Source organism: Caloenas nicobarica, chromosome Z (genome assembly GCF_036013445.1).
Source record: "Caloenas nicobarica isolate bCalNic1 chromosome Z, bCalNic1.hap1, whole genome shotgun sequence".
NCBI lineage: Eukaryota > Metazoa > Chordata > Aves > Columbiformes > Columbidae > Caloenas > Caloenas nicobarica.
The window spans coordinates 87053007-87080544 of record NC_088284.1 but is presented as its reverse complement, the minus strand read 5'-3'; the positions used below and the strand labels follow the sequence as shown (position 1 = coordinate 87080544).

The window sequence follows — 27538 nt, the reverse complement described above, 5'->3', positions numbered from 1 at the left end:
TATTTTTTGTTATGTGTATCGACCTGTTTCATGGCAAATTGCATGGCAGCCCTGTTCCCCCTCAATAGCGAAAAATCCTCTTAGTGGGAATTGAATGAAATAAACCTAAATTAATTGTGTTTAGCAACTGTAGTAATTGATGAGTCATCTTACCTTCTTGTTTTGCCTTATTTCTTACTAGTTTTCTGTTCTTTATTGTAAGATGAGAACAGCTGAAGGAAGGGAGACTCCAAAATGGCAGAAGAAAACAGGGAGCCGAGGGTGAAGACACATGTATAGAGTTTATATTCTTATAAGTATAAAGGTTCAGAAGAGAATGTGAAGAAGGACAGAGAATAATAAGGGGAAAAAAGAAGAGAAAAAAAAAAAGCGGGGGGAGCCAGGCAAGATGAAAAGCTTAGATGGGACAGATAAGGACGAGGTAGTTTTACAAATGAGAAATTATTCAGGAGATGCCAGCCTTTCAGAATACAGGTCCAGGCAACTATAAACAGAATAACAAATAGAAGCCCTATATGAGCATTTCCACAGCGATATCTGGAAGAACGTTACCCTGTTTAGCAGGAACAGAATTTCATTACAAGTACAGAGATGAATGGGCCTTCTTGTCTTCTCGTCTCTGCAAATTCAATGTGTCTTTTGTTTAGCCATTGGCCGTTGAATAAATAAGTAATTCAATTCAGCCCTGGGAACAGAGAAAGTAATTTCATATTCTCCTTGTAACTATTTAATGACGTCCTAAAACATTGATAACCTAGCCCTGTCTAGTCTGCCAACATGCTATTTAACCATTAGTAGTGACAGTTCAAAGAGCCTCTGAGAACATTCTAAGAGGTTATGGCTTTTTGACTAGAGAACACCTATGCAAATATATACGTATTTTCTTTTTGTTTTAAAGAAAAAGAGTTGTGCTAACCTTCATAGCAGTTCTTTAAGTAATGGAGATAAAAAACCCAAACCAAACCCAAAATTCTTCTGAGTCCAGTTTTGGTTCTTGATGGATAAGCCTAGCAAACTTAAAATAACTGAGTGATTTCATATCTCTTCTAATGTGAATAAAATATTAATATTGAGTACAAGCAAGTGTGGAAATAAATATTTCATTTTCTCTGTTCATTTTTTATAACTTATTTAAAAATGGTAGGTCAGTATGAAGGGATCCACATGGAATTATAGCTTTAATTTGCTGTACAAATTCTAGTAACCTGTTAACACAACTTTTCTAGTGTTGCACTCAAGAGTAGTGTTCAATTTTGGTTTCTTTTTTACGCAATACAATTAATAATTCCCATTCTCATTTAATTCCTGTAATTCTGGTTGAATTGAGACACTGTAGTAACAGCTAATTTTCATCAGCCTGGGCATAAGCCTGAGCTTCATAGTTAGTTATGTTCTGTATGAAAAATCCCAAATCTTTGATTTTTATAAGTTATATTTAGTCTCGGTTGCAAAGTCAAAATATTATATTTCAAGTTCCTTGATGACATGGTGATGCTGCCTTGGCATTTGGCAGTCTTTGGCATAACGTGAAATTAATGGAATGCAATGGATCAGAAAAATAACTGGTCCATGGCATTCTCTGGTATTATCCTTTTACCTTTCTAAGCTGTGCCTTTTCTTCATTCGTTAGGTGGCTGATGCATCACAGTTGCAAATCAAAACATGAATTTTTAAATGGGATAACTTAGCTTACGGAATTGAAGTCCAGTATAGCATTTTGACTATTGTTATGTCACATACAGATTTTGCCGAAAGCTCAACCCTTTTTTAGCTGTTCAAGCTAAAATTCTAAAGAAATGAATGTGATTGTGTAATGGTCTAAATCTTCACACTAAGGAGCCCCATATTTTCTAGCCATCACTTTAATTGGCCATGTCAGCTAACATGAGGTGCCCGGAGAGAACCTCTTTGGATAGGATTAAGATTACCCAGTGAAGTGTTTTAAGTCTTAAACCTTCAGTTGCTGATGGTGTAATCATTCCTGCCTGTACTTAACTGTACCTTAATCATTTCTGCCTTTTTCTGTCTTACATTCAACACATGCAAAATGTAACGAGAACCAGGTTGTGTGTTCTAGCGAGTAGGAATGCTTTAACTTACGCGAGAAGTTTCCAGACGTAAAACTACTGCATGTGGTATGGATATCCAGCCTGAGGAGCTGGGCCTGGGGAGATCTGCATGCCTGAGTTACTGTTTGCTGTCTGCATCTTCACCAACTACCAAGCATACAGTATTTTCAATTGCAAGAGTTAAATATGTCTGTCATCTCCTTGTGCTTAAGTTGTGGAATGTCAAAGACCAGCAGGTATGGTACTGGTTTGTGTTGGTAGCTTGTTTTACTTGGGATCCAAATTCTTCCAGTTCTCTTGAAAGTCAGTGTATTTTTCAAAAATATTTCCTTCTTGCTCAGATTTGAGTAGAATGCTGTATAACCTGTTTTTTTCTGATTTAGAAAAATTAAGAAATGTAAACATTGCAGGCATGTTGAATACTTCATTGCCATGTCTTGTCAAAGCAGCTGTCTTCTGGTGTTGCCATCAAAATGACTTTTGGAACTGCAAACGTTTGATTGTTGCTATTACTGATCTGTGCATATGAAGGGAGATGGTTTTAGGAATAGAATGCTAAATGGTTTATTCTTACAAGCATGTAAGTATCAAATGATGATGTAACCAGGATATCTCCAATGATAGAAAATGTTCTGTTTTGGGTGCACTTACTGTGTAATTCATCTTGAAGAAGAATTCAAAACAATACACAAATTTATGCGGTTGATGTCCACTTTTTGGCAATATTAACACACGCTTTTTAAACACAGAATGTCTCTTACTGAGTCTTCTTTTTGAAAAATCTTTTAAGTAGAATGAGGGCATTTTTACAAACTTTCTAAAATGCATATATCTTGAAAAAGAGAACTGTGTGGCTTCCAGATCAAGACCCTGAAGTCTTCTTCCTTGTCATCCTCCTCTCCCCCACCTCCCTCGCATCTCAGAACTGCAAAGTAGGAAATGTTTATGTACAAGCGTTAACACTTATTGAAATGTTACCTTTTGTACAAATGAATTCTCAGTAGCAAAAATACATATGAATGCTTTTTGGCAGCTGCAGTTCTCTGATGCTTTGTTTGTCGTTTAAAATGGAATCTGCAAATTCTGCTATAAATTCATTCATGAGTATCTTCTTTACTGCTTGCAGTATTTTGTACTTGTATAATTACACAATTATTTGCTCATAATAATGAAAAAATATGACGGTGGCTTCTGGAATTATGGCATCTCAGTTAAGTAACTTGAATTGACATACATTTTGTCGTGAATTCAATCTAGATATTTTTTCTTTACACTCTGAGAATTTTCATAGCAGTGCTACTATAGAAAATTATGAAGTGCCAAGGAGTATTGAATTACGTAGGAAACAACTTGGGGAAAAATAGTCATGGTCTTTCGGACACAGGAGTATTTGAATTTTTTTCGCATACGACATTTTGCAGGTAGCTATGGCATCAACCTAAAAAATAAAAGTGCTTATGTTTTTCAAAATCAGTATTTGCCAAGAATAGCTTGATTTTTAGGTTATGTTTCTGAAATCATCTAGCTGGTGAAAACTGCGATTTTGAATCCTCCAGGTGCTGTATATGGGCAAAGCAGTGTTTGGATTTCCTCCACGAGACTTAATGAAGAAAAAGTTGAAACTATTGGTTCTAGTGTTCTGTTTGCTCATCACTGTTGATATTGCAATTTCCATTTCAGCATGAGTTTCTATAATATTAAAGTACCAAGTTCATTACTTGTACTGTGGTGCTGACTCCCTGTCCTAAACCAAGAGAGAGCCTCTGAGTAAAAGAACCTCTGCAGAACTCATGTGCTTAGACAAAGTGCTACATTTAGTGTGACGATTTTTCTTTTTGCTTTAATTGCGCAGGATGGAGGCTTCCTGCCTAGAGCTGGCGTTGGAGGGTGAGCGCCTGTGCAAAGCAGGAGATTGCCGAGCTGGTGTGTCTTTCTTTGAAGCAGCTGTTCAGGTTGGAACTGAAGATTTAAAAACACTCAGTGCTATTTACAGCCAGTTAGGCAATGCCTATTTCTACTTGCATGAGTATGCAAAGGCCTTGGAATACCATCACCATGATTTGACTCTTGCAAGGTAAACTTGTGTCTTTCTTTAACCATGATCTCTGTTTCATCCCATTCTGGTAGAGATGAGCATGGACTGCTCATTTTCCTACCGCCCCTGCTATTAATAGCAGATAACGAGTCAAGGTGGTGACAGCAGAGGCCGGGGGTCTGGCAGGTAACTGGGTTGCCCTCTAACTTGAGAGCTAATGCTAACACCATAATCCTGGTACTGACTGAGGTGTCACCAGGTTTGTGGATAATTAAGTGGCTGCTTTAGATCCACCCTTTCTTTACCCTTTCCTGTTTCTAAAACTCAGTCTTTCTGGTTCTTCAGAATGTTAAGCTGGCTCTCGTTTACTAGACAGAACTCATTTGTGTTTCTCTGTGTGAAACTCACGATATTGTGAAATCTAAAACCCCTATGCATTTCATACGCTATTTCTGCGTCTAACTTTTAATGCTTTGGTATAGATCCAATAAAAGATGCAGGCATCTAATGTACTTAACCTCAATTTAGGCACAAATCTACTCTTACCTCTGCCTTAACCTGCTCAGGTTCTAGAACCTTGGGGGAACTGGTTTTGTTGGGTTATTCCCCAAGTGTCACAGTCGGAGTGGTGCAGTGGCAGTCCGCTGCCTTGCTCTCATTTAGAATCTGGAAATGTAATATTACCTCTGAGCTTTTAGGGGACCAGTATGTCTTGTAAATAACACAAGACTGTGATAGTCAAGTAAAATGCAGAAACAGTTAAACCTTTTTCTAATGCCGGCGACTGTCTTTCTACATAATCATTAAGAATTTCCTCTTTATTCTCTTCCTAAAGGAAGTAATTTTTTTAATGTTAAGTAGATGATCAACACCATGAAACTAGCTGTTGCACGAACAGCACCAACAAAGTTAAATGTCTATAGCCAAAGACCGAACAATTTTAAATATAAAATGAGCTGAATGGTTGTAATCTATTTTCATAAATTCCTTTAATTGTCTACCATACACTGATCATCTGCTTGGTTTCAAATTATACACTATTTACTGGATATTTTATTTCTGCAATTTTAGGACAATTGGAGATCTGCTGGGAGAAGCTAAAGCTAGTGGGAATCTGGGAAACACCTTAAAGGTACTTGGGAATTTTGATGAAGCTATTGTTTGTTGTCAAAGGCATCTGGATATTTCTAGAGAGCTTAATGATAAGGTAAGAATTCCCGAGGAACCTGGCAGCAAAGTGTTAATACATATTAACTGAACCCTGTTGTATTGGTAGTGAGTGTGCCACCTCTCAGAGGGAAGTAAATACCGAGTATTCAATTATTTCTTCTAGACAGTAAAAATCTGTTAGCTGTAAAATAGTTGTCTGCACCTGGAAGACTGTAGATCCAGATTAATAACTATTATCCTGGTTGGTGGTTGGTTCTTGTTTATGGTTGGTTGTGTGTGGGTTTTTTGTTTTGTTTATTGTTGTGGTGGTGGTGTTTTGGTTTTTTTTCCTAAATTTAGTTTTTAATGATAGTTGGCCTCAAAAATGATTATGTATCTTGCACCTCAAAAGGAGGTAGTATGCAAAATAATTTGAGGGATGCGAGTGGGTGGGAGTAAGGTGAGTGATAAGAACATGTTTGGAATGGGAATAGCATGTGTTGACAACCATTTACCAAACTTTTTTCCCCATCTGCGGATTGTACTAATAGTTGTTGTGACACAAGACTTTGAAGCATTGAATTTTAATGGCTAATTTTACTTTTGGTTTAGGTTGGAGAAGCAAGAGCACTGTATAACCTGGGAAATGTGTATCACTCTAAAGGGAAAAATGTAGCTAGTGTGGGGACTCATGATCCAGGGGAACTTCCAGATGATGTGAAAAATGCTTTGCAAAAAGCTGCAAATTATTATGAGTAAGTAGTAGCTTTAAATGTTCGGGATTGAGAGGATGTGATCATCTAGTTCATTAGAATATTGGGAGATCTGTGGTGTCACGAACTAACCTGTGGCACGCTTCTATTCAGAACAGTGGTACCTGGGAATTTTTTGCCTTTTAAGCTGGAGAGTGCCCTGTTTTTTGTTATGCCCTCTTTTTTAGTGCACCTCTCTTACCTGGTTAAGTCCTTCCCTTATATCAGAATTCAGTATTACTTTTCAAGCCAGACTGACACAACAGTAGGACCTTGGTATACTTGTATGTAACGTAGCTCTGGAACTAGAAGCGAGCACAACAGCTTAAGTAAGAGTGCAGTTAAGTTTGGTATCTCGCAGGAAATGTTTCCTACTCAGTGATGGTTATGGTTGCATAAAGGCCAGTAAAATAGGCTAAAGTAGAATAACTCTACCTTTTCCTTTATATAAATAGAAAGATTTTTTTTCAAAAAATTATTTAAATGACTGAGAGAAAAAACAAACTCTTAAAAGTCACTGTTCTTTCCCTTCTCACTTTCCCCAAAACAGGGAAAACCTGTCAATAGTAACAGAGCTGGGGGACAGAGCAGCACAAGGACGTGCCTTTGGAAACCTGGGAAACACACACTATCTTCTGGGCAACTTCAGGAGTGCGGTTTTAGCCCATGAACAGGTACAACAATGTGCTAGTGAGTTCTGTTCTAGCAAAATATCACCAGGTGCTCCTGATCTGAAGTTACCTGTATTGTGTTGGATCTTGTTGCAAGCTTTTTAATGCAAGTTTTAAATGTTAGTGGGACAGCTTCAAGCTTGGCTGTTCTTTTCAAGCACCATTGGCCTAAAGAACAGATATAGATGCATGGTGGAAAAACTATGAGCATGCCTTTCTGTGTGCAAATGTATGTTACTAAATTGAGTAAATAACGCAGTTATTTCATGTTTTTAAGCGTCTCCTAATTGCAAAAGAATTTGGTGATAGATCAGCGGAAAGAAGAGCATACAGCAATCTTGGAAACGCCTACATATTCCTGGGTGAATTTGAGACCGCTTCTGAATACTACAAGTTAGTTGACTGCTAATAAATACAATTTATACCTCTTCTTGTACAGTTTACTTGTGTTGTGCCTGGTGCTTTAGCTCGCTGGAGAATAGCCATCTCTTCAAAATATACTTAGAAGACAGCTGCACTTGTTTAGCAAATACAACATTTTTCTCTAGCAGTTTAAGTATTGCAGTTCTTCTAAGGCAGAGGAAGCATTAATATTTTTTTTTTTAACTTTTTGCTTACTTTAAATAGCTTCTTCTCAGCACTGCAGACATGTTTCTGTTCATAGGCATTTATATTCCCTTTTATTCTAGAACTAAGCATTACTGTCTTAGCTCTTAGCAAGCTCCGGAATGATCTGAACAATCTCAGTACACCTGAGACAGGCAGCTGTCGCAGGTGCACTCACTACCTGAGATCGGTGGTGCATGGTTACATGATTTTACATATTCAGCCTGTATTTTCAATCAAGACTTTTTTCTTGATCTCTGCACCACTAAGCAGTTGCTCCTGTAACTTGGGAAAACACAAGCTCAGCAAAAATAGATTACACGTGTCATTAGCATCTTATGTGGATATCAGAGTTAACCCCTTCTTTTTGAAAGGAAAAAAAGCCTCAGTGCTGAGCAGACTCCTCTTCACACTCCAATTCCTCTTGCCCCAGCGGGGCAGGCTGGCCTGGGGGTTGCCAGTCTCTCTTGCTCATGTTGAGGGAGAATACACAGTATTTATTGTAGTGCTGGTCCTGAACTGTTTCAAATTCATACTGTCAGGAAAACTGCTATACATTATTGATGAAGCAGTAATTTAAAATTAGAAGACGCTGTTTGAGGAGTCAGTCTGCTCTGTAATAAAGTAAATGGAAATAGGTTGCAGTGGAGAGGGGTGGAACACGGACACTTAAAATCTTGTGTTTACAAGACAGTAATTTATTCGCAGCTGTTTTGCCAGCCCACTGTTCTAATTTGTTTAATTTGTATAACTGATCTTTAGCTGTGCAAGTATACTTTTAAAAACTTTTCCTTGCAGTGACTGTTGAGGTGACAAACCCTTTCTTTCAGGAGGACCTTACAGTTGGCTCGACAGCTTAAAGACCGAGCTGTGGAAGCACAGGCCTGCTACAGCCTTGGGAACACTTACACTTTGCTTCAGGACTACGAAAAAGCAATTGACTATCATTTGAAACACCTTGTGATTGCTCAGGAATTAAATGATAAGTAAGCCCTAAGAGATTATCTAATATCTGTATGACACTTAAACCAAGTCCTGTTACCTGTGACTCTGCTGTCGGTCTTCTGGATGTGACAGCTGAATTAATGTGAATTCCCCAAGATGCTGGGCGCCAGCTTCATATGGGAAAAACAAGACTTGTGAAGGTGTTGCAGCTAATGAGTCTGAGATGAAAGAGGAATTGATGAATGACTGTCTCTACATCATCTTCTGTCAGCATCTTCTATGTAAATGAAGGAAAAGCAGATCTCTCTTGCATGACTTCATTATAATAATTTTGCATACCTTCATGAGAATATGTCTCCACAAGTTAAGAATATAGGAAAGGATGGGGAGAGGAGAATAATACAGTAGCAAATAATGCTTGTTTTATAATCTAAGGCCTTTTTTATAACGTTGGGTACAACTATTTTTTTTTACAACTTTTAAATGCACTTCTTCTACCTTAATAAGCAGAATATATGAAGAGTAAGGCATGCAACCTGAGGAAAGTCTAAGTAGGTTAGAAAATCTTTCATGCTTGCTGTGAGCTTAAAAAATAAAATTTTAATTAGATTTGCTCATATTTATGATTATACCCTGATCACATTCCTTTAAATACAATATTTACTGTGTTGGAATGGTTTCTGATGATAGCCTTCATTTTTCTTGGCACAGCAATCTTACTGTGGCAATATAAAAACCTGACCTCTGGTGTTCAGCAGGTAAAGATATCATTGAAAATGTGTTTATTTTTGCAGAATTGGTGAAGGAAGAGCATGCTGGAGTTTGGGGAATGCATATACTGCTCTGGGAAATCACGACCAAGCGATGCATTTTGCAGAAAGGCACTTGGAGATTTCAAGAGAGGTAGGATTTTCACACTCTGCGTATGCTGGCTGTTGGGTTTTGCTCTCACTTACACAGTGATTTTATGGAGGTGTGTCCATGCCTGTTATGTTGAATAATGAATGGATTTCGAATTATTTCTGAGATGGTTGATTCCAAATTATTTCAGGCATGTCTCACTGCAACTAGCTCCTTAGTTCTTGTGCCACCTCCAATAATGTCAGCATGGAATCCAAGTTAGTAGCCCAGCAGAGGTTATCTTAGTCTTTGGTTTGTACCTTTTAGTTGTTATGTACTTCATGAAAAGGATGATTCTCTCAGCTCCCAACCGGGAAAACATTTCCAGCCTTTTAAAATCGGAAATCTAGGCAACAAAGTTTGCTTTTTATTTCCATACGTGTATACTTTGTTTACAGTAATAGAACTTATTTGGTGGCAGGTAGGAGACAGAAGTGGGGAACTCACCGCTAGACTTAATCTCTCAGATCTTCAAATGGTTCTCGGATTAAGCTACAGCACAAACAACTCCATGATGTCGGAAAGCCACGTGGTAGAGAACAGTTTGAATGGTACGTGCCTATTTCTGCAATACTTTCTAACAGTGAACTTCCCAAAGAATCTGTTTGCATTGTTCTCTGACCACACATGGTTGAGTATGCAGGTGTTTTTCCCCACCAGCAAAAGAGGTGGGTTTTGCAGTATTGGACCCTTCAGCTCCTCCTGTTCTGGAGGATTTACATTGTGAATGACAGGTTACTGCTTAGTTCTTCGTATGATGTTTCTAATTGTGTTGTCCTTTTTTTTTTCTTCTTTCTTTTTAATGGAGGAAATTAATCTATTTGCTGCCAAATTATGTCTTCCCTGTTTTTCTTCCTGCCATCTTAGCGACACTGGGGTTACAGTAGAACCCAGTTCTTTTGATGTTCCTCTGTTTGAAGATCCATAGCCCTTCTCTTGTGGCCCATGAAAGCAACTTCTGTAGCTCAGATGGGTGTGGTTTTGAAGGCTGCTTTTACTAGCGGTTAGTTATTCTCTGCTGATAGATTTAACTGCACTATTTTGGAACTCTAGTTTGCTGTATCTTGGACCTTACATAAGTACAGCCACAGCTTTGAAGGTGGCACCTTAAATCTTAATGATAAAAAGATTAACTCGACTCTTTCTTGAAGGTACCAGACCGAGAGTAGGACGCCGCCACAGTATGGAGAACATGGAACTTATGAAACTAACACCAGAAAAGGTTGGCGCTTTCCTTCTTTCTGTTCTGCTGCTGAGATTGCAATGAAATGTTTCTAAGGATTCAACTTCAACAGTTAGTCATAGTCAGAAGTTTTATAGTTAGCAACTTTGAAAGAACTCTGTAGAACGTTGATGCATCATTTGCATTCTTTTTTAATTTAGTTAAGAGTTAGGTAAAAACAAGTCTAAGAATACTTTTGTCATGTAGGTAGCAGTCAGCATCTTACACATATAATGGCTGGAAGGGCTTGTGGAATGCTTGTTTTATTCTCCTCACAAATAAGAATGCGACCTGTAGTTTGCATCAAAGGAATTCATTTCATCTCTTAAAAAGTGGTTTGAGGGTCCAGCATGGAAGTGATTCAGAGTGAAATTCCTAAGCTTTAGCTCAGCTGAACATTTTTTCCTTGGTTACAGTCGTTTTATAGGCACTTAAAAGACTTGTTCTGTTTTTCACTTTGGCATTTCAACCAACTTGCAAGCCATTAGGGGGTTCCAACATCAGCTTGAGCACAGACGCTACTTCAGAAATGCTGAAACCGAGTGACAGACAGGAAAAGAAACTTGACCCCAAGCTCAGAGAAATCTCCTGGAGCTGGGAGTTCCTGGTTAAAATCCTTCTGTCAATCTTGGAGAGATTTCCTTCAAATTCTGTCTGCCTTTAAATGATGCGCTGGCAGCTCTACACAAACTACTCCAGTGGCAGACTGAAATTGCTGTTTTTCCCTCTATACTGGGATATCTGAGTCACACCTGTTGGAGCTGCAAAGCCTGCCGGCGTGTCCGTCAACCAGGAAATGAAATCCCAAAGCTTACCGCAGGACAGCTGGTACGGCTCAAGTCAGCACTGATGCTGAAGAGCCTGCGCGCTGATTTAAAAAGATGGTGCATTTAGCCCAGGGTGAGCCCTCTGCGGGGAACCTTGAAGCTTTGGTCAGTATCAGCTGTATTTTCTTACTCTCCGCATCTATTTATCTGTGGTCTCCTTTAAAATACAGAGCCTGCGGTAGTCTGTGCCCTAAATACACTAAAATGTTTCATCTGGATTTTTCTAAGAAAGTATTAACCTAGTATTGCAGCTTAGCTCTTATAAAGGGCTTTTTTCAATATATTAATTTAATAGATTCTGAAAATTAATTCCAGAAATGTCTTCAATGTATAGTACAATGTACAGTCAAACCATAATGTTCGTGTCATACAAGATGCCAGCTCTGAGTGGGACTCTGTGTGCCCACCTTAAGCAAGCCTGTAAAAGGCAATCCATTTGGGCAGGCAGTGTTACTGAGAGATTTGTGACTGTGTTCGCAATTTCTGATGTTGAGTGAAGAAAAATAATGTGTTTTTATTCAGTTATTATCAGAGTTTGTCAGCTGTAGATGAAGCTCTCAATTTTGTGGATGTTTATTTTAGAAGAGAATTGAGGGAAAATCTGTCAGGTTGGTAAAGCTATTCCTTCTCTTCTTCAGTGAAATGAGATGGTTATTCCTCTTTGCTCTTATGCTGGCATTCTTCTCTCTCTTCCTTTTTAATCTTTTCTGGGAATTTTGTGTATATCAAGGACTTCATAGAAGGCTGGTTGAGTATCTGGGTTTATATAAGGGTTTGTTTTACTCTGTTTTGTAAAACTATGGATTTTTTTTCTTTTCAATTATAAGAATGTCAGGTGGGAAACGGCAGCTGCATTTTAGCATTCACATTAACCACATTTCCTGCACTGCAGCCAACAAGGAAAACTTCAGCTTGTTTGACCACATTTTAATCAATCAGGTGTCACACTACAGTCCAGTTACAAGACTGATCAGTAACAGCACTAACCTGCTTCAGGTAACAATAGCTCAAGTAATAGAACCAAAATCCAAGTTTTCACATCCTCATGGTTGGATGAACTAAATAACGTAAAGCTGCTTCATCCTGGGGAGGAAAAGCAGCAGCAAAAAAGAGGTAACAGTACAGGTAACTAAAATCAGGCGGTTTAATTTCCTGACTCTTGTTTTCTTAGGTTCAGAACTGGAACAGTGAGATTCTTGCTAAGCAGAAACCACTGGTTGCCAAACCTTCAGCAAAACTGCATTTTGTAAATCGACTAAAAGGCAAAAAGTACAAAAACGGCACCGCTCCCAAAGTTTTGCAGGATGCCAGTAATTCTATTGACCATCGACTTCCAAACTCCCAGAGGGTAGGTTTGGTGAGCTCTGGAGATCATGGCCTTCACTCATCTGTCTGATCAAAATCCCAACACACACAGTCCTGCAGCTGTCCGTTGCAGTCACACTTTACTTGACTGAAACACTCCGGTTCTGTACCTCAATGCAGAATCTGCCATTCTGCAGCTCTCACTGGTGGTGCCAGCTTTAAACTTTTCCAGCTATTGCAACATTTTTTTTCTGATGGATTTTCTATATTTTACTTGTAGTCTCTTCTAGACCCTACTTCTCCAAACTTAACAAAATCTATTTTTTCTGATTCAGGCAGTGGGAGGTATTTTTGACAAATATTTTTTAGGTTATTGCACTCTTGACAGAAGTCAGTTAAAAGAACTGAGTCGTCTGATCTAGATGAGAGACAAGTGTTTCTGAGCACAGACCTGAGGAGATGATGGAACTGGTCGTTGCTGTTCTTGTTTTTCTCTTTCATGGGTGTTTGGGGTTTTTGGTGGATTCATGGCTGAGGCAGAATAACTGTTTTACTGATCAGAGCACTGTTTCTTTCTGTTTCAGAGAATGAAACATTTCTAACACATTTTACCTTGCAAAAATGCTTGCCATATCATCAGCATTTCCTCTTAAAAAAATCTGTGTCTATACAAATAGATTTAAGATACGGGAATATCAAACGTATTACTGGAACACAACTGTGGAGCAGTTGTCCTGGTTTTAGGTACACTTGAGTTCAGAATACCCCTAACTCTTCTCTCCTCTTCAGAAAAACAGTCGAGAGACAGTGGCAGACGAAGGGTTCTTTGATCTGCTGAGTCGATTCCAGAGTAACAGGATGGACGATCAGAGATGCTACTTCCAGGAGAAGAACAGATTCTCAGCTGCTCCAGTGGCAACATCCTCTACGCCCCCTAAAACAATAAGAAAATGTAATTTTTAAAAAGTGAAATCTAAATCTGACTTTGGTTCCTGCCAAATTCTATTTTAAAAAAATATGTTTGTATGCAAGACTTACTATGGAAAGGCACTTATTTCTGGGCTGACTTGTCTTCTTCCTCCTCCCCAGCCTTCTCCACCTCCGTGGTCTCCCCCCACACAGATGAGTTTCTCGACCTCCTCGCCAGCTCCCAGAGCCGCCGGCTGGACGACCAGCGCGCCAGCCTGAGCCACCTGCCTGGCCTTCGGCTCAACCCGCGCAACCGCCACTCCGTCCTGGGGCACCTCATGGCAGTTAACAACAGGGACCTGGATGACGACTTCTTTGATATATTGATCAAATGCCAGGTAAGTTTTCTTACAAAAATTCTTCAGATTCTGAATCTTTGGGGATTTGATTTTGTGCATCCTGCTATTTAGTTTTGTCAAGTCAGCAACTATGTTTATCATGTGTTTTAACATACACATTGATTTGGCAGATAAGGAAGAATACCAGAGAACAAAAAAAAATGCGGATTCCCCCCCCTCCACCCCAGGTGGTTTTTTTGTGTGTGGGTTGTGGCTTTTTATTTTTTCAATTTCTTTTTTGTTGTTTGGATTTTGGTTTTTTTCTCCAAGTGATCTGGTGCCTAGTTAAGTGTAATTTTGGTGTTTATACCATGTTAACCATTTAAAGTAACAAATGCTGGAAAGGTGAAGGAAAACAAGTGAGGCCATTAAAAGGAGCATGCAAAATAATTTTAAGAAACAGTGCTTAGATCTGTCTTGTTAGGAAGACACATGATATAGCAGGAATCCTAACTGATCAAATGAAAGAAATCAGTATCAAAGCTGTAGTGGTGATAGCGATCATCATTCCGGTTACGTTAAGTTTAATAGTTCATGACAACTCCAAGTGAGGCGTCTGACTGTCAGTCAGAGCACAGTATCTATACCACTTAGAGCAAAGAGACTTTAAAACCTTGGTGTTTCACCTGATGGGTTGATAAGGATCTCAAAATACAATTTTTCTGTTGTATGAGACTACAAATACCGTATACCAATGCTAAAATTCTTCTTCTGGACAAAGGACACAAATCTCATTCTGCAATATGAGCAGGAACCAACTTGGGGGGGTTATTTTCAGATACATGTGGACAGGTGGTTTGGAGGAACCATTTCAGCTACACTTGTACTCTTGATTTACTAACTTGAAACAAAACTCACAGATTAAATCTTTAGAATAGCTTTAAATCTGAAAGCAAAAGCTTTTAGTAATTTTTGGCTTCTACTGTTCTCGTATTATATATATATATTCCTGTAAATACGCAGCTTTATCGTTTGGTCTGTCTGTAGGGTTCCAGACTGGATGATCAAAGATGTGCTCCTCCATCAGCCGCAAAAGGACCAACTGTACCAGATGAGGATTTTTTCAGCCTGATTTTACGATCACAAGCCAAGAGAATGGATGAACAAAGAGTCCATCTTCCCTCAACTATAAAGGGACCAAATACGAGCTGAAGAAACAGGCCCGTACTGTACAGTAGCATCCTGGGTGTCATTTTTGTTTGCTGGAAAAACATACATGCCTTTTTACAGAAGACTGCAATGAGTAGGTTTGTCCCCTTTCTAATAATATTTTGTATAAGGAGCAGCAGCATCACACTCATGACCAGTAGTTATGGGTTGCCAGCTGCTTTCAGCAGTGTCTGAGATACCAATTACTGTATCTCCCTCTTAACTGCCTCTAGTCTATGAACATTAATAGGATTATTTTTCCTGTCAAGGTATTCTCATTGCTGATGTGTGGATTCTACCACTGTCTCCATCTTGTGCAAAACCTAAATTTGTACGTTCTTTTTAAAGAAAACTTGATTTGTTGTTTTTCTGATTCGTACCTCCCTGGAAAAAGGTCTGGTTTTCATTTATACTTTTTTTAAAAAATAAAAACAATTTGAGAAATAGCTTCAGTATTTAGTCTGTCTTTCTTCCAAACCGTGTCTCTGAAATAATTTTTATTTTTAAAAAAATCATACCCTAGTTTAAATTGTTTAATATAAAAATAGTCTTTTCAAAACATGCTGATTTTTTGGTAATATTTAGCTAAATGTTTCCTGTATTACAGCAAACGTTTTCCCTTTTCTTGCAGCTTTTTAGCACTGAAAAATGATTTCTACTGAAACTGTCCTATTTCTGCTTTTAAGGAGAAATGACAAAATTTTCTTCCAAACCCATGTGTTACCACTGGTTTACCCTGCTGATCTTCAGTACTTGTACTTAGTGCTTCCTATTCCCTATTCAGCTTTGAATCACCCTAAAAAATTAACTGGTAGAACATCAGCTTCTCACTCCCCTGCAAATTATTAAACTAGAAGAAAATAATTAAGCTGTCCTAGAACTGAGCCGACAAGCAGCAATTCTACTTACTTAAGACTGATTCTAAAGAATATAAAACGAAGACAGTCCTGAGACTTCGAGCTGAGGAACAGTCAGTCTTATGTGAATTACGTCAGCGACTTCCTTCAGGCTGTTAGACAGTTACCTGATTGGGCCTGTGTTTGCTAAATCACAGAGTTCCAGTGCTTTCCCGCCACAGGGTATGTAGTTTTACTCAAAACTTACCTATTTCAAACAAGCAGCAACACCCACAAGCCTGTTTCTTTGGCCAATTCAAGTTGTATTATTTTAACACATTTCAAATTCCAGAAATAGTAAATATACTCAGGCTCTCAGTTCTTAAAAGTCCATGTGACAGCTACGCATGCTAATGCTCTGACCAAAGATGAGTTCCCTACTCACATTCTCTGTTGTACATTTGAGAACTAGAGCAGAACTAGCAAGTATGTAACAAAGATTAGACAAAACTTACAGCAGAGCTTGGGGCTTCCTTAGTCTCCTTCCTGCGAGTCACGTGAGCCGCTCTTTTTCTTCTCTTCACATGGTTCCATTGCAGAACGTTTCCCTTCTGGGTTTTTACTAGGATCACAATTTTCTCCAGTCTCTCGCTCTGCTGTGCCTGTCTCCTGTTTCTGCTGCTCAAGTGCATGTTCTTCAGTAAGGTTTTCAGCTGTGATACTTTCTACTCTACAGACTTCAGACTCAGTGTGCAATCTATTCTGTAAAAATTAATAATAAGCTATTAATTGAGCAATCCGAAGTGATGGCCTCTATTGCTTCGGGTGCATCTCAGCTCAAGGGGCAGAACTCCCCCAGAGCAGAACTAGTATCTTTTTCTCCTGGGGAAACATGTAACTAAGCACAATACAGAGTATAAATCTGTTTTTAATTTTCTATAGTTCACAGAAAAGTCAGCACTGCTTTCCCCGCCCTACCCCATCTTTGTGGGTAATTATTATTGCCCAGACTGACATAAGTATTGATGTCTCAAAACAGAAGTTATTTACCTGTTTACTGTAGAAGCAGAGTTTTAATTCAGTAGTTTCCTGCCACAGTTAGCCACTGCACAGTATTTTTCCAGAACAAAACATGCCCAAGATACCTCTACAGAACCTGTTCCATAGGGGAATAGTTACTTCCTTAACTCCTCCCCAAGATGTGGCTTAAGCCTGCTGTTTAAACATATTCTAGCAGAAAACACTGAAAGCTATTAAGTTTAATCCCAGCAAAAAGAGCACCAGAACTAACATACACCAGGCTCTGGTTTGTGAGACTCTTCTACTTGCGTGTCTGGCTTGTCGCCTGTGTGCACGACGTCAGGACTTCTGCTGCCGTTTCCCGGTCTCACAGGAGCATCTCCTCTGTCGTAAGGTCCTCCGTAAACGTAAGGGAGCTTCTGCGAATAACGGCCATCGGGGATACTCCCAGCATACTGCCCAAAGTCTATTCCCTCCTGCTGACTGGCAGGTGGAGGAGGAAGACTTTTCTTCTGAAAAGTTAAGTATCTTAACACAGACACTGATGATCCTGCACCATAGCAGAAAGCCTGGGGTAGGGGGGAAAAAACAAACACAAAACACCAAATATTTGCAGCCTGCAGTTTTCACAGGGAATGCCAAGTCACTTATCTGAAAAACACTGAAAGAAAAGCTCAGGTGATCAGAACAGCTACAGTAAAATTCAGGGTTTCTGCAGTCTGACCACAGCGCAGGAACTGCCAGGCTGTAGTTCCTTCGGTGCTACAATAAAGATGCTGAAGGCTCCAACTCAATGCTTTCATGTGCAAAATGCCAATTAATGCATCACTGTGTAATGACAAAAGAAGAAATGGGAACTAAGCTGCAATAAACTGTCGTAAGAGTCTCAACTTCTAAGCAGTTTCATACTATTTTATCCCCCTTGGGGAGTAGGGACAGATGTGGCTTAAATACAAACTTACTTATTTTAATTGCTAAACGAACTGTACTATAAACATTTTGTTAAGAAAAAAATCCTTTGTAGAAATGATTTAATCTGTACTAAGAAATCTGTTCAGTAGTACAAATAAGAAATAAATAATACATAATAATACTTAACTATCAATAGGTTTAATATATAAAAAATGAAACTGAACTTTTAAATATAAGATAAATGTATACAAACCAGGACAGCCAGAGCCATCATAATTAGCACTGGAACCTGCAGAATAAGCGGTATCTCCTTCATAAGTGCTTTGATGAATTCACCAATACCTTGTCCTATGTGCTTCAAGGGCTCAGTTACAAAGCTGGTGAAAGTAATGGCCAATGCCTAGAAAATACAAATACAAACCCAGTGCTGTCACCGATCGCAAACAGGAACACGAAAAGTCTCTTGAGGCTCGGCTATACCTTTGTCGGTGGAACCAGCAAGACAGGGTTTACTAGTAGTGTCTCATAGTACTTCTGACAGGGATCGTCCTGAAACGTCCACTGACTTCTGAACCATTCTGTAACCAAAGCAGAGACATATTTATACTACTTTTAAAAAAATGTATTTTATGACAGAGCAGTAATACAGAAAGTAGCATTTCAACAATAGATGGAAGAGAACTCTTCTAGATATGGTTCAAAGCTGAGATTTATTTTTAAAAATCTAAGATCAGCTTGGCAGTGTAGTTTATCCTGTCATGGGGATGCAGAAAGGAAAGGGAAGGCTGGCAAGAAAGAAACTGAGGTCTTCCCATGTTTAGCCAAGAAAGTTCTCTTTATTCGATTAACCTTGTCCCTAGAAGCCTCAGAAGAAAAATAAGCCTTGTCTGTGGGAACTGCTATCCAGCACATTCTGTCCACAGCTACTGAAACAGAAGTAATTCTGAGTGTTATTACTCATCTGCCTGGCTGAAGTAGATTAAAAAAAGTATATTTTGCTCACTAGATTTCAAGAAACTATTCTAGTTATAGGCCAGGTGTCTTACTCCTTAAGGGAACTTTAAGTTATAAACGGGTAACTTACGACATCAGTGTTTCCGTAGTTTGATTTTAGTGAAGTCAGAACATAAATGACTGAAATTTAACAAAAACAGAGCAATCACGGCCAATAAACTCTAAGGGGAAGACCATAACAAGCACTCATTAAGTGTTGCCATAATTAGTCTACTTGCAATAGCATTGGACAATAAATAATGAATGGCTAATAAAATTCATCTTTCTCTGTAAAATAACAAAACTAGAGTAAGTAGTTACAGATCTCATTTCTGAAGTCCATTATACTCACAGGCCTGGAAAATTAAAAAAAAAAAAAAAATTATTTTTTCTTGAATTCTGCCCTCCAGTCTTTAATAAACAGCACTGAATGCTACTGGGGGATGGAAGCTGGGGAAACACTCGCGGGATAAGTTATAAGAAGTAACACCATGACACGCTCTAAGCAGAGTTTTGTGATCAGATCTCCTTCAAAGGCCTAATAAATAAAGTCTTGTGCAATGGAAAAATGGTAAAACCACATTATCCAATATCATGTATTGCTGAAGAAGATTCAATGTACTACTCATGAAGAAATTACAGCGTCCTCGGATACTATTACTGAGCATTTTGTGATCTTAAATACTACTATGAAATCATGAAACAAGTATTTACCAAAAAGACTTTCCCTCCAGTTCAACTTCTCAGCACAGATGTTATCAAACTGCCCCATTTTCGCAATTTCTGCTTGATGCTGCGCAAAGGCCAGCTGCAGGAGAACAAGAATTATTTAGAAAAACAAAAAACAAGGCGGTGCTGGACACAGAAAACCTGCATCCATGCAGATCTGCACCTGAGCTAAAAATGTTTTCTCTTCACAGGTTTGGGATAATTACCTGGGTACATCTGTATTAAGAAAAGTTTGCTACCTAAACAATTTAACAGAGTTAATTCTAAGTACTTCCTGGGATAGGATAAAGACTACCAAGATGGCTACCTCTAAGTTACTCTCTAAATGGAGTCCGAATTACCAAAAGAGCAAACTTCAATATTCAAAGATACAAGGTCAGGGCAAAAGTAATCTGACATCTCGTTTCCTTAAAATGTTTCTAGAGTAAAACCAGAGACAGCTGCCAAGGAATTACTAAGTAGAACATCAGGACATTCTCTTTTATTTTTTAAATAATTCCCATTAACAACTACCCGTATTCATTATAATTTTGCCTTATGGTTTGCAACTTATGGTAACAAAGTCAAATCACCTGTTGAAAAACCCTGACACTCTTCAGTGACTCAGTGTCAGTCCCCGCAGGGCAGCCCGGCCACGGCGCAGAGCCACCCCGCTCTGACACCCGCTGTCCCGGCTCTGACACCCTGCGGTTTAGTTCTGATGATGAGATGCAAGGACTGAGATTTTGTGGCTGGGCCTAGTAGCATAAATTCCTCCTCACCAAAACCAATACCATTCTACAGTCAGCTACTTTATCACCATTAATGAAGCATTTATCTCTGGTCTCTCACACATTAAATACAGCTTTACTCAGGGAATCTTAGAAAGAAAAAACTCCCCACAGTATATTTTCATAAGACTTTTCTACCAAGCTGCTTTAGACAGGATTCACGTCTCCCTTGCCCACACAGTGAAATCAGAGTTTCGACTGCTTTATGAATTTTGTGCACCTGTGTGGCAGGAGAAAAACTGGCAGGGTTTCTTTTGTTCTTTAAGCCTATTACATCTGCCAACGTGCAAAATGAAACATTCATCCTTTATTTATTTTGCGGTCAATTGCTGCTTTATGTAAACTAACTAAAGGAACTAAATAACCTTAACTCAAACAATTTTAAAATTTTAAGCCTAAAAGCCACTAAGGTTTCAGAACAACTTACCTTATATAAGTAAAGCCAATTCCATGCAAAACTGATCAGAAAACTTATTAAGAAGATACGTTTAAGCTGAACAAACCAATGAATACGTGTCCAGAGCTCCGTAGCTATTACAATTACAATGCACACTAAGCACAAGAGTATCTGAAAAAGAAAACAGGACAGAAAAAAGTGATCCAGATTTGGAATTTTCCAAGCTTACTGCCAGTACACACAAAGGAACTTCCAACTTGTGTTTTTACTAGTACCATTTACACACTGCAGCGGAGAGAATTTTACCTTGCTTTCACAGCATATTTGCAGCAGTACAGGGCACTTTCATCATATTACTAGGAGTCATCGTGATCACAGCCTTGTGCTGCAGTTGCTAATTTTGTTCTTGTGATATTCAGTTATTCTTTCCTTATGATAGTTATCACATTACCTACCATACTTTAAAATTATAGAATTGGTGTAATTCAGTAATTGTGTGTAGCATGTGCCTGGTATGAACCACAGTGGCCAACTCCGGCAGTTTGGTTAAGAGACAAAGTTACAGTTTGGGGAAGAGCAGCAGGACTTCAGAGAAGCACTTTACAGTCTCTTTCCATCCGGGGACCCCTAACAGCGAGGTTACGCTACTGACAGCTCACTTTCGTCATTTGGCTTCCACGACCCCTCAAAACTAGACAGGCTGCTTTCAAGATCATGTCAGCATCAAATGTTAGCATATTCTGAATCGTAAAGCCTTATTCAGAGAGCTTGGACTTATTAGAGGTCCTCAGCTTAGCACTTTTAAATTCTATTTTAGAGAATATGACATTTTCTCATAGTCATGCTCTCCTTTGCAACACTACAATTTTTTTCTACAAAATTCACAAAAATCTCTGACCTGTAAGACCTCAAGTACACGCTTGTCTCAATATAAATATATTCCAACTCCTGCAGAAGCCAACAGCTTCAGCATATATTTGAACAAGAGACAAATCTGGAAAACGTATAATGCACGAGCCGTCAGTTTAAGTGATAAGAAAGTATCCGAGTCTAATGAGTCACACGACACAGATACAAAAGACAGGAAGTGAAGAAGGAAAGCGAACCAGAAAAAACCTACAAAGCTACAGTAAGAAAAGAAGACCACAGGAACAAAAAACCCTCGAATTCGTACTTCAAGAGAACACATCACCTCCACCTTCCGCAGCCATGAAACAAAAAGTGACTCACTGGATGATGGAAAGAACTGCTTTACATGTGGAGTTAAGATGGTAACATTCACTGACTAGACTTGCACAAAGAAACTGGAGAAAACAGCAACTAAAAAACAACAAAAACACCCTTTTTTCTTCTCTTACCAGAAACATATTATATAGATCAATTCCAAAAGTGTCTTCAAATTTCCAGTGCCAAGCTTTATAATCATGATGCTTAAATCTGATCAAAATATCACTAAGTGCATCATCCACAGCACCTGACTGCCAAGTTTCCTCATTGAGAAACCTGAGGATCTCCAAATACGTCTGTTTTGTAAGGATGATCTCAGCATCGTAATGGACATGGCCCACATCTTCCTCAGGCTGAATTAAAAGCAGAACAAAACAATGGTTAAAAGCTGCTAATTTGGCAACAGAAGTACATACAAAAACCTGTATTCCTAGGCAAAAACCTGGTCATATACCCTCGTTATGTACTGGCACCTTTTTGATGCAGACTGCAGGATGAAGACATGGGACAGGGAGCACACTATGATTCTGTAACCTTTTTGTTCATTCTTCTGAACTACATAAAACATGAATTCAACTGGTTTGTTCTCTTTCAATTCTACAGCAAAAACCTAAAGAATGAAGTGAGTTATCTCACCTATTATTAACATTTTAGAGCCACTTCTCATTAACGAGTAATAATTACAAATGCACTATGTGTGCCCTGATCATGGCTGGATATTACAGATACAAGCTATTAAATACTGAAAGGAGAAATTTTACGTTGCCAAGTATAATGTTCTTTGTTAAATATTGATTCTGCTTATTGCTAAAAATTTATTCCTCTATCTCTGAACAGAAAAAAAAAAACCTCGGAAGACGATGTAATAAAGAAAGTTAATAAGGTGATTCTTACATCCAAACTCTAATAAGCTGCTATTCCCAGACGGTTACGGTGGGCAGAGTCTAAAACAAAGGCCTAAAAGGTCTACAACAAACAAACAAAATCTGTCTCTTTCCCGTTTAACAACCATTAACATGAACTGAACAGGATATTACTGTAGCTGCATCCCAGCCACAGATATTGAGATACATACTCTCAATTCACGTAGTCTTCCTTTGGATGCATTACAGATCAAACAGCAACTCTCCCCTGAGCAAACACTGCTAACAGCAATACTGGATGCACATCTTTCTATCATTTTTCCCTTTGCAGTTCAGTTCCCTTCATTTTAAGTATGCCAGAACAATTAATCAATACTTGATAACCATGAAAAGCACATAAAGTAGTAATGTGAATTCTAATCAATCTTTATCGACTGTTCAAATACTTACAAGGCCAAGTTTTCCAGCTTCATTTAAGATCTTATTCAAGTATCGCTTAAAAATATAAAAGCTGCGGCTTTCATGTGATTTGGCATGCTTCTTCTCACAATCTGCAATCTGCAAAGGAAAGACACTTTTATTCACTTCTTGCTCATATCAGTTTGTTCACAGGAGGGAAAAAAACCCACCCTGCCAACACATAAAACTCAGGATTAACAGAGGCACATTAGTTTAGCAACAATCTCGTGATTAGTACGCCAGATAAAAAGCATATGCAGTTGCTGAAGATACTACTTGTCGTGGGACTGGCCAGTACCAGAGATTTCAGACCTGCTCATAATATGGTTTGAATGCTACCCCTCAGGAAGACTAGGAAAAACGAAAAATCTAGATCTTCTTAAATATTAAGTTTACATCAGAAAAATAAAGAGAACTGCAAAAAATACTATATAACTAAAACAACATTAAAACTACATATCCCACGTGGTCTCCAAATGGCTGAGAGAGTCTCAGTAGCTACACAAACGTCATTGCATTCTCCTGATCTCAGAAGCAGCAGCAGCCTGGGGGTCTCACGGCGGCTCCTGAGAGCTGCAGCACTGCACATTACAGTCAGCCACAGATGTGCTCTCTATGCCCACAACCCACCCCTTAAAATCCAACAGAATTGAACAATGTGAAAGTGAAAGGTCAGGTTTCTAAGCTTTTGCCAGCACAGTGATAACATCAACACCAGGTTTAAACTGTTGACACTGGGCAGAAACACGGAACTCTTATCAATTTCTGTTGAACTCTAAAACATTGTAGGAAATAGACCTTGGTAGACAGAGAAGCAACATGGAATTGAGTTCAAACCACTTCCAGCCTCTCCTCTGAATGAAGAAGTTCCCCCTAAATAACGCATGGTCTCACTAATTATGCCAGCAATTCACCTCTTCTATACTGTCCAGAAAAGCATAATCAGAAAGCACGAACTATAAAAGGCTGGAAAATATTCTGAAGTTCCACAACAAACCTTCTGTTGCAAGGAATCCACTTCCCGGGAACAACTCGGTAAGATTTCAGTACTGACTATATCCACAGTTTTATCCTCAGAGTCATGATAGTTTGCCTAAAATTACATAAGAAGAACACATATTTTTAGAATCAAAGAATTAGATCAACATGCCATGTTACACTTCTATGGTCAGAGCACTTTAAAAGAAGCAAAGGAGCTAAAAACTGAGCACTGGTCTTTGCTGCTAACACTCTCCAAACAATACTCCAGCTGCATCTCTGCTGTTATTTTAGGCTTCAAACGGACAGTTGCTTTAAGTTTATCTGAACGCACGCTGCCTTCAAAAGGTGAGATCTTGCCCTGTCCTCCCCCAGCTGCCCTTTCCCCTCCTCTGAGCGCTGGTGAGCCATGCAGTGCATCAGATTAGATAATCCCACTGGCTAAAAACTGACTCAGCGAGCGAGGGGGCAGCTTTCAGCCAGACCAATTCCCAGTCCAGCTGCCACGCAGCCAGCCAGACTGAAAGTAAACACAAAACCCCATTCCAGGCTGCATGCCTTTCCTTTCCTATTCCCTCTTCACTCCAAAACATCCCATTTTTTTTTTCTGTTAATTGCTCAGACTTAGTTTTAACAGTGCTGCTTCTACACAACCAGGTATGCACACTGAGGAAAGTCTCCAAAAGAAATGCAACATCACACAAATCAGTGACCTCCTGCTGAGAAGAAGTTTCGGGGACTGGCTGGCCCACACAGCTTGCCTGCCTAAAACCTCTCATTGCAGAGCAGAAAGGAAATCCTGAAAAGACTGACTAATCCAAAGCAGTCACTCTTCTCCTTTAAGATGCAGTTCTATTTTAGTGGGAGACAACAGTAAAACTCCTAGCATATTTTTTTTTTTAGAAAAGCCAAAGCAGTAGGGTGCCAAGTTTAAAGACTCCAAAGCTTGCTGCTGAATTTTAGGGCTTCTAATGACTATCAGGTGGACTTAGGGCAAGTGGAGGCTGAGGAACTCTGTGAAGAGAAATAATGCAGTTGGCATTTTTTAAGCTTCAAAAAATTATGTTGTGAAGCATTAAAATAGTATTATTCAAGACTGCAAAACCTGAAAGCTGAAGAATGAAAAAAAATCAAGGGTGCCTATAAAACTAACCACAGTTTACAGTGTCACGTGTACTGGATAAACAATATGCATCTCAGGATATATGTAGAGTCCTCCCAGAAGACAATAGAGTGTGATTCACCTTGTTAGAACTAGCTTTTCGTATTTAACCTTCTCCTCAATGTTCATGAATTATTAACAGTACAGCACTCAACTCTTACTCTGATCTTCCTTCTGAAACCTCTGATGCTCAGCATTACAAAATACCATTGACTTTCATTAATACTCTCACACAATCAATAGGGTTTATTCCCATATTACTGGGGATCATTAAGCCTAAGTCCCCCAACTTATATCCACCAGGAACTTAATTTTCAAGATATTTAACACTATACTTCAGAAACTAGCAAGAGCTGTTTAACCCAGTGCTTCTCAGAGAAATGACTTGTGGAGCCACAACCTGCATAAAACCATCAACCACCACCTAAGAAAAAACAAAAAGCATGTTTCCTCTGACTTCATCAGTGTGCAATGGAAACTTGTCAGTAAAAGGCCCTGAGCTAATTATTTACAATAATGTAGATCACCATTTTTTTTCTTGCAACTGTAACAATGGACACAAAACATTTTTCTGTGTATAGATTTGAGTATAACCTTGTAGGGCCTTAAAAAGGCAGCGATTCTATTACATTCTAATTTCACGATTTAAGGACAATCTTTCAACTGCATGTGGCTGAAGGACTATCTGGGAGAGACACGTATTCATGCATCTTTTCTTTTTCTACCTTGTAAGGTCTTCTCATCGTTCCTGATGCTGCATCGTAATTGAGCATATCCGTGGGGTCAATCCATTCATCATCTTGAACTTTACCGCTCCCTATTAGCACAATCGCACACACCACCAAAGGAAGCAGCATCCTGTATCACTAGATATAAGAACAACTTCAGATATTTAGTTCGGCATGTAACATTCCGTACAAAAAAACGGAGACAATCTTAAAACATGAAAAAGTATTCTCCAGAGTTGTTTAAAAACTCAGTTCTCCACTGAACAGATTAAACTTCATTTGTATCATTTTTTCACTGGCAATTATAAGCAACGCTTAAATTGTATTGTGCAGCTGTCTGTCGTTAGCAGCAGCTGTAGAGCAGAGATCGCCGTTGCTAAACACGATCAACCAGCACAGAACGGCTCCGACCAGGGGTCTGGCACACATCAGCACGCCGATTCCCACGGCAAGCCTTGCCGAGGCCGCCGGGACGTTCCCGCCCCGCCCGGGGCAGCCGGGGCCGCGTCACCGGCGCCGCTCGCACAGGCCCGGCCGCCCGGTTCCCTCCGCAGCCCCGCACGGCCCGGCCCGGAGCCCCGCACGGCGCCAGAGGCCGCACGGCCTGAAGCGGCTGTAAACCAGCCAGCGCTCCCGCCGCGTTTCCCTCAGCCGCGAACAACAACGCCGAGGGAACCGCGGCCTCCCGGCCCCTTTCCCGCTCCCCCGCGCCAGGGGCACCAGGGCCCGGAGGCGGCGCAGGCCGGGCCCGGACACCCCCCGCGCCGCGCCGCCGCCCGCCCTGCAGCTCCCAGCCCGCTCCGCTACCTGAGGGGCTACACACGGTCTCGGCGCGTCTGGCCGGCCCGGGGCCGCCCCACATCGCCAGGCCCCTATCGCCGAGGAGGGTGGCAGCGCTCCCGCGGCCCGGTGAAGCCGCTCCCGCCGCTCAGGGCCCGCGCCGAAGCGGCGGCTGAGGAGCGACCCCGCGCGCGGCCCTGGCCTCCGGGGCGGCAGGCGTTGCGGGCGCGCGCCGGCGGGGCCTGCCCCGAGGCCGTCGCTGCGGGCGCGCGCCGGCGGCGCCTGCCCCGAGGCCGTCGCTGCGGGCGCGCGCCGGCGGGGCCTGCCCCGAGGCCGTCCCTGCGGGCGGGCCCAGGGCGGGGCCGCTGCGGCCGCAACGCGACACGGGCGGGACAAGCAGCGGGCGGCCGAGAGGTAAACAACGCGTGACCCGGCGGCAGCAACGGCGGGAAGCGGGGAGGGCGCAGCCACGGGGCGCACACCCCGGCCGCTGCGGCCCGTCCCCCGCCGCCAGTGCGGCTGTGCTGCCGCCCACCCACGCACGGCTGCGAGAGGAAGGAGCGGCAGCGCCCAGCAGCCGCAAGCCCTCCCTCCTCCCGCACACCGATTTATTATTTGTTAATTGCTCACCGTTGCAAGCAGAGGAAAAATACTTAAATCAGTAAATACAAGCAAAAGAACACAGGAACAGCTCGCAATCGCAAGATGAGGCTCACACATAAACCGACATTTAAAACTAGATTTAAG

General features: G+C 40.4%; 2 protein-coding genes across 5 annotated transcripts in view; one reads left to right on the top strand and one right to left on the bottom strand.

Annotated features, from left to right (window-relative positions):
- Positions 1-15363, top strand: part of GPSM2 (G protein signaling modulator 2) — a 30814-nt gene extending 15451 nt beyond the window's left edge. For 2 of the 3 annotated variants that reach the window (XM_065657880.1, XM_065657879.1), the window contains exons 2-14: positions 3922-4143; positions 5176-5311; positions 5866-6008; positions 6556-6679; positions 6954-7069; positions 8113-8268; positions 9022-9130; positions 9549-9678; positions 10279-10349; positions 12348-12524; positions 13271-13433; positions 13571-13788; positions 14776-15363. In XM_065657880.1, the coding sequence (XP_065513952.1) occupies positions 3923-4143; positions 5176-5311; positions 5866-6008; positions 6556-6679; positions 6954-7069; positions 8113-8268; positions 9022-9130; positions 9549-9678; positions 10279-10349; positions 12348-12524; positions 13271-13433; positions 13571-13788; positions 14776-14940 (1929 nt within the window). In that variant the 5' untranslated portion in view covers position 3922 and the 3' untranslated portion in view covers positions 14941-15363. The remainder of the gene's footprint in view (positions 1-3921; positions 4144-5175; positions 5312-5865; positions 6009-6555; positions 6680-6953; positions 7070-8112; positions 8269-9021; positions 9131-9548; positions 9679-10278; positions 10350-12347; positions 12525-13270; positions 13434-13570; positions 13789-14775) is intronic. The other variant, XM_065657881.1, reaches the window with a different exon arrangement.
- Positions 12089-27077, bottom strand: CLCC1 (chloride channel CLIC like 1). Of its 2 annotated transcripts, XM_065657882.1 has the most exons (12): positions 26819-27077; positions 26009-26149; positions 24141-24236; positions 23135-23242; positions 21953-22174; positions 20625-20765; positions 19413-19506; positions 18186-18283; positions 17959-18105; positions 17069-17362; positions 16289-16535; positions 12089-13415 (listed from the first exon to the last, which is right to left on the bottom strand). In XM_065657882.1, exons 2-11 carry the CDS (start codon positions 26138-26140, stop codon positions 16308-16310), a joined length of 1560 nt encoding a protein of 519 aa, XP_065513954.1. In that variant the 5' UTR covers positions 26141-26149; positions 26819-27077; the 3' UTR covers positions 12089-13415; positions 16289-16307. The 2 variants fall into 2 exon arrangements, with proteins under 2 accessions (XP_065513954.1, XP_065513955.1); XM_065657883.1 differs by lacking the exon at positions 12089-13415 and having other exon boundaries at positions 16448-16535; positions 17065-17362.
- Positions 27078-27538: the final 461 nt, after the last annotated feature.